Source organism: Macrobrachium rosenbergii, chromosome 54 (genome assembly GCF_040412425.1).
Source record: "Macrobrachium rosenbergii isolate ZJJX-2024 chromosome 54, ASM4041242v1, whole genome shotgun sequence".
Lineage (NCBI taxonomy): Eukaryota > Metazoa > Arthropoda > Malacostraca > Decapoda > Palaemonidae > Macrobrachium > Macrobrachium rosenbergii.
The window spans coordinates 46,990,139-46,997,041 of NC_089794.1; the positions used below are offsets into that span (position 1 = coordinate 46,990,139).

At 36.2% G+C, this 6,903-nt stretch overlaps 1 protein-coding gene across 1 annotated transcript in view; it reads left to right on the forward strand.

Moving 5' to 3' along the window:
- Nucleotides 1-2,282: 2,282 nt before the first annotated feature.
- Nucleotides 2,283-6,903, forward strand: part of LOC136834663 (uncharacterized) — a 10,337-nt gene continuing 5,716 nt past the window's right edge. Inside the window, exons 1-4 of the mRNA XM_067097250.1 lie at nucleotides 2,283-2,318; nucleotides 2,774-2,870; nucleotides 3,135-3,298; nucleotides 4,053-4,111. Of these exons, the coding sequence (XP_066953351.1) occupies nucleotides 2,283-2,318; nucleotides 2,774-2,870; nucleotides 3,135-3,298; nucleotides 4,053-4,111 (356 nt within the window). The remainder of the gene's footprint in view (nucleotides 2,319-2,773; nucleotides 2,871-3,134; nucleotides 3,299-4,052; nucleotides 4,112-6,903) is intronic.

Consider the following 6,903-nt stretch of genomic DNA (forward strand, 5'->3'; position numbering starts at 1 on the left):
TAGCAAACCTCAGTCTTTCCACACCCGTTGACAAAAACTTTCTTATCTCGAAACTTTGCATTTGCGTCTTCTGTTTGATCTCTGACTTACAGCAGTCATTTCACTCGTAAAGATCTTCAACAGAAATGGAGACATAAAATACATCGGGTCTCAGACGTATTTACACTGAACCATTCACTTTATTTGCAGTACATTTCCTAATACATACAATGCTTTCTTTATAAAACACTACACCATCCATACTCGGCTCTCTCCACATAGTATCTGTCAATTAAAACATGCTTCCAGTTACATTACACAGCTTTTCCCTACTATTGTGAAACTTCTCACACAACCAGTGGCGTTCCTGAGGGGAGGGGCGGGGGAGGGCTGTTTGAAATCGCCCCCCGGACCCCAAAGCGAGGGGGCTGCCCAAAATGCGAAATTTTGGATTAAGTGGATCTTCAGTTATTCAATGTACACCTAGTTTTAAGAAATAAAATTTCTGAAATTTGCATTTACAAGTGCCTTTAAAATGGTCCTACAATTGCTCATATTCTATGAATTTTCCCGGGTGGCTTACAGCGCTCCCCCTGAACCACAACCCCCTGAGTTGCTTTGGCTCGCTTCGCTCGCCTCCCACCCCATAAGAGGGGCCCCAAATGGGACTGTGGCCCCCGGGCCCCAAAATGTCTAGGAACGCCCCTGCACACAACTGTTCGTCAAAAATGAGATTCACGCATACTCTTCTATGCCTGAACCCTCAATGCTCTTCCGCCATTAATCCTCAAGTTATTTGTCCCTCAAATCAAAATCCAGCCATATCTATACCTTTCCAAGTAGGATAGGTTGTTTCATGTCCCTGCAATTCTTACAGTCTCCTCTATCACTATTTATCTAATGCAAAGTCACAATCCTTCTTGTCAATTCCTTCAGAAGCTCCCCTCATCCAGCCATGTCTTACAAACACAAGCACACTTTACAGCCGCACTCCAGCATCTCCCTTGTAAAGCCATTAACTCCTGGTGCCTTTCCATTCCTAAACCTCGTAACAAGTCACTACCACGGTCATTATCAAAGTTGCCTCTCTTCTATCTTCCACTTTCAGCAACGCATCATATACTTGATGTATTGTATTTTCCCAATTGTGTCTACAACTGTGGTATCATCACACTCATTTCCCACAGACATTCATGTCAACATTTCCTCTTCCTTTCCAGATGTTCTGGATTGCTTTGGCTTCGTTCTCAAGCGGATTTCTCAAATGTTCCCGACGATGGATCTTTCTACTATACTGGCCAAGTTGGAAAGTAAGCCATGAACTTGTCTCCAAAGCCTCTAAAAAAGAGTGAGCATAAATGAGAAAAAAAGCAGACGAAGAGGAAACAAGTGCACTATATTATTGAATATGATGTGTGAATAACGACAGGATATTAACACATTGTTCATAAATGAATATTTGGAGCCTGAGAGGATAAATGAATATATGGAAGGAAAAATCGTTGAGAAAACCTACAAGCTTAATAAGTAAAGAAGAATCACAATCGCCTGCACATTGAAATTATTTTAGTCAATTTTTGGCATATGAGCTTTTGGGATTATTTGACAAGATACTCTTAAGAAGAACAAAAAATATTCCAAAAAACTTTTCCTGTAAATCTTATAGTTTAGAGTAATCGGCAGTTTAAGTATTATTAAGGGGGCGTGTGTGAGACAGCCAGTGAAGATGGAAGTGAACTCTGTGCTGTATTTGCGTTAACAAACCAAGTTTCTCTGTATATATATATATATATATATATATATATATATATATATATATTTACATATATATGGAAGTGAACTCTGTGCTGTATTTGCTTAACTTAAACCAAGTTTCTCTGTTATATATATATATATATATATATATATATATATATATATATATATATATATGTGTGTGTGTGTGTGTGTGTGTGTGTGAGAGAGTATATATATGTGTATATATATATAATTATATATATATATATAATTTATATATATATACATATATGTACATGTATATATGCATATATAATATAAGTATGTATATAATAAGTATGTTATATATATTTATATATAAATATATACAGTATATACAATATGTATATCTTTAGAGTCAGTTAAAAATTATAACTCATTTCTAGTTATAATGAATAGAAATCCGACCAACTATTTGTGGTAAGAAATATTTGGCATACACAAAACAAACTTTATAATAAAGATTTCTTTTTCTTTCCTTTTCGCCTCGACGAAGGGAGGCTACTGCAGTCATCGGGAACTTAACCATGTGGAATAAAATGTGCGACGGTACTTCCTGCCAGGTACGTGGTGAGATAATTAGATGCCATAGAGTACAACCTATGACTAGTCATAATGACAACATTTTTAACAGAGAACAGAATCTTGATGCCCAAAGAATCCGTTCCAGAGACAGGGTGTAACACACACACACACACACACACACACACACACACACACACACATATATATATATATATATATATATATATATATATATATATATATATATATATATATATATATATATATATATATATATAATTATATATATATATATGTATACTGTATATATGTGTAATTGTATTATATATACTTAAGTATACTTATATATATATATACATATATATATACATATACATATATATATATATATATATATATATATATATATATATATATATATATATATATATATATATATATATTTCTATCAAACCCAACATGATTCTTTTTACTCTTTCCCTTCAATCCTCAGGTCTCGGAGGATGTGACGTGCTTGGTGGTCTCGCGGTCCAAATACAAGATTGTTTACTGCGGAGACACTTCGGTCAAGGCGTTCTGCAGAACGCCAGGTAAGGCACTTGATGATAATTCTTCTTTCTAAGGTAAATAACAGTGGCCCCTACTTCGCCTCTAGGCATTAAGTTTTCCTCCAGGAATCGGATTTTGTCTCGAAAACGTAACTATTTCATACTTGAAACAGGGGTAACTATACAAAGTTATACCTGTACCGAATGCAATTAGTAAAGGCTTAGTACACGTTGGGAACTGATTATGACATCACCCAGTAACAAGTTTCTCGCACCTTTACAGTTCTTTCCATTCCATATTTGCAGCTGTATGTCCAGAGAACTATAAGCCGCTCAACAGCTACTGCTACAGGGTCATCAATTCATCCTCTGGTATGTCTGACTTCCTCGCGGCCTCACAAGCCTGCTCCGCCGACTCTGCAGCTCTAGCGTATCCAGAGACACAGGCAGAACTGGATTTCATAGAGGAAGTGAGCATCACCCACAACTTTCTTGCTAGTGGGAAGTTTTTCAGGGCACCTCTCCTGTTTTTCTAGGGGAGAGGTATTACGGGACCACATATAGATACGCAAGGCAAAAGAAAGTAGATGTGGCAGAGCCATGGACGCCACACGTCAAAAAGTTACAGTTAGATCATATTAATTAATGCACTTGGAATAACAAAAATTCTGTATCCAAATACAAATTCATGGCCGTTAGAAACCGCCATATTCCTATCTCTGTTGGGTTAAAATGATAACGACTTTACTATTTTCCTTACATTCCAAGAATTCGGTAAATCCCGAGTTGGCTGTCGTTCACTGCAAGAAAGTAGGTTTAATTCTCAAGGAATATAACCTGTCATTCATTTGAGAAACCCATTCGTCTTCCGAGGAAGCACATTAAGAGAATAATGAGCCTTTTTGTTTCAGAAGCATTACTAGGTTATCATAGAGAAACATTACAGTCATTTCAGTCAAATAAAAAACTTGAATATCAATCATTTTTGTTTATTTTAAAAGGAAATTTCTGTTATTTTAGGTTATAGTTAACAATTTACTATAGAAAATGTAATTTAATAAGCAACAGCTTTTAAAAAATGATTCTAGATTTATTAGACCTGATCATGCATCGCCATACTCTTAAAGTTTTTTATGCCTTTAGAAAATTTATTTCAACTACATCGCAAAAACATTGAACTTTTGTACGAGCAAAATTATGATCAAAGTGAATTTATGATTCCAGCTTGTGAGTACGTCTTCGAACCAACTGGTGACGCGGGTTCAGCTGGGTATTCATAATGTGTAAGTTACTCGAACACGTTCTTGATGACAGGATTATGAATGCTTAGTCGTTGTACATTTATTCAAAATGATTTAAAAATGTCCTTATCACTTCTTCAAAACAATTTTGGTAACTGATGAAAATTGTTTTTCAAATTAAATATATTATGTCACTTACGTACATTAGGATCTAATAAGATAATTTTGACAATATTTGTCATTTTGGCAGAAGCCTAGATGGTTTCCTAAACTAAGTCTTATACTTGTTGTTAAAATTCGCTTTGTCATTAGAGCAATATATATTAGTAGTCAGAGAACAGACTGATTAGGAAATTAGGCCTTAATATAATGTAGTATTTTCGTTTATAAAACAAAATATTTTAAGGAAAGGCGTGATTATGCACAAAACAAATCATTGTTCCGCTAAAGTCAAATCATCTGTAAATATGCGGGATCGCCCAGAATTCGAACCGCTGACTTCGGTATACTCGTATGTTCCAGAAGATGACGGAGTGGCCAAAACATAGGTTTCTTACCGTGGCACAGTAATATGAGAGATAAGATCTTGATGCCCTATGGAAATGGACACAGAGGGTGAAATGGTGTTCTTAGATAAGTGAGAGCAAGACAAAGAGGTGTGAAGTAAAAAAAGTTGCCTGGGTATCCGGCAGGCATTATTCAAAGATGCAGATAACAGCTCATCAGCCTGCTTATATATATCTCTGAAGACGAAGGAGGCAAGATTAGTGGAAAATGGATTCACGTCTTTGCCATCTTGATTAGTGGGAGCACTATGATCTAAAATGGCAAAAGTGGCCTGGGCCAATTTTGTACGCTCTGACTCAAAGAGAAGTCTCCCATTGGACAAAAAATTGCCCATCTTTTGATCAGTTCTTAGATCCAAACGGCTATACTTTCCTGAAATCAGGGACTATCGGTGAAGAATCCATGAGAAAGGAAAAGACACCAGGTAGGCAGAGTCACGGGAATGGGTGAAGCTTTCTAGATTCTCTGGAAAATCAGAGAAGGAAAGAACAGAAAATGATTCCGAGGAATCTTACTGATACCTCAGAAGCGGTTTTCTTTGCCATGAGGTCATAGGAACAGTAACACAATTAGATAACGATATTCTAATGATAGTTTGCTTGCAAGTTCCTTATACTCAAATTCTATGAGGAAGGTTGTTTTGAGAAACAAAAATTACAGAGGCTTTTTTGATGGTCCATTGGGTAACATCATGAGATTGTGAAGGTCTAGGATTTGATTTATTCCAGATGTAGTTGGGAAGAAGAAAAGTTCTTCTTCCCCGTAAGGAGGTAGTGCCGTCAGTGCACCTCACGCGGTGCACTGTAGGCATTACTTAAGGTTCTTTGGAGCGTCCCTTCGGCCCCTAGCTGCACCCCCTTTCATTCCTTTTATTGTACCTCCGTTCACAATCTCTTTCTTCCATCTTACTGTACACCCTTTCATGACAATTGTTTCATTGTGCAACTGCAAGGTTTTCCTCCTGTTACTCCTTTCAAACCTTTCTACTCTGTTTCCCTTTCAGTGCTGAATGACCTCATAGGTCCCAGCGTTAGGCCTTTGGCCTAATTTCTATATTCCATTCCATTCCAGAAAAGTTCTTCTTAAGTTAACTTCGTCAAGATAGATTTAAAAAAGGAAGATCTAAGAGTTTGAAGTTGAGGGAAGAACGAGAGATTTAGTTATAAATGATGTGTTTAACCAGACCTCTGAACTCTTTTAGGGTTCTTCTCGGGCTGGGAAAAGAAGGGGGGAAAGAGTACATAAAAAATGAAGTAGTTAAATAAATAAATAAATAATATAAAAGGGGGAATTAGGAAAAAAATCAAGAGGGAAAGAAAGAAAAAAATGAGGGAAAAAGGGGGAAGATTATATTTTACTTATCAATTTAATTTTGTTTAAGAAGAGAATGATATTATTAATTGAAAAGTTATTACCTTCCGCTAGAATATCCTTTATTGATTTATTTTGTAAATAAGTCTTTCTTTCATGATGCCATCTGGGACAGTCAATCAAGATGTATTTGATTGTTACTGGGATGTTACATCTTTCACGAGTTATTGGGTTTGTGTGCGGAGTTGACATCAGATGACCATGTGTGAGTCTGGAGTGTCCTATTCTGAGTCATGTTAAAATAACCTCATTAATTCTTTGCTTTTGGGTGGAAGAATGCCACTTTTTAACTTCGTTCTTAATTTGTTTTTGTTTGTTTTGAGGGGGTATATTTGTCCAATCATTTTGCCAATCCCTATAGATTAAGGGTTTAACTGATGCTAGCCAGTCTGATATGGGGGCTTTCGTAGTAGTTTGGGGGGATTGTACTAGCCAATTTAGCAGCTTTATCTGCTTTCTCATTACCCTCAATGCCTACATGGGCTGGGATCCAACAAATTTGAATTTGAAGGCCGTTTGTAATAAACTGATGTATTTCCCGTTGGATATTTTGGACAAGGTGATTATTTGATTTAAATGATCCTATTGCTTCATTTGCACTTCTTGAGTCGCTCAATATGAGTGTTGAAGGAATTCCTTTTTTTTTTTGTTATAATCTTGAGAGCCAATTGTATGGCTGTTAATTCAGCTGTAAATACTGATGATATTAGAGGAAGGCCCATTTGGATAGTTTTATCACTTGAATAGGCTGATGAGCCCACTCCAGCTTCATTTTTGGATCCATTTGTGTAAAAAAAGAAAAAAACCTCTGGGGAAGAAATAACAGGATGCAATTGACAGAATCTACAGGATTATATAAAATATAGATAACGCAATAATGGTTTATTTGTAGTGTA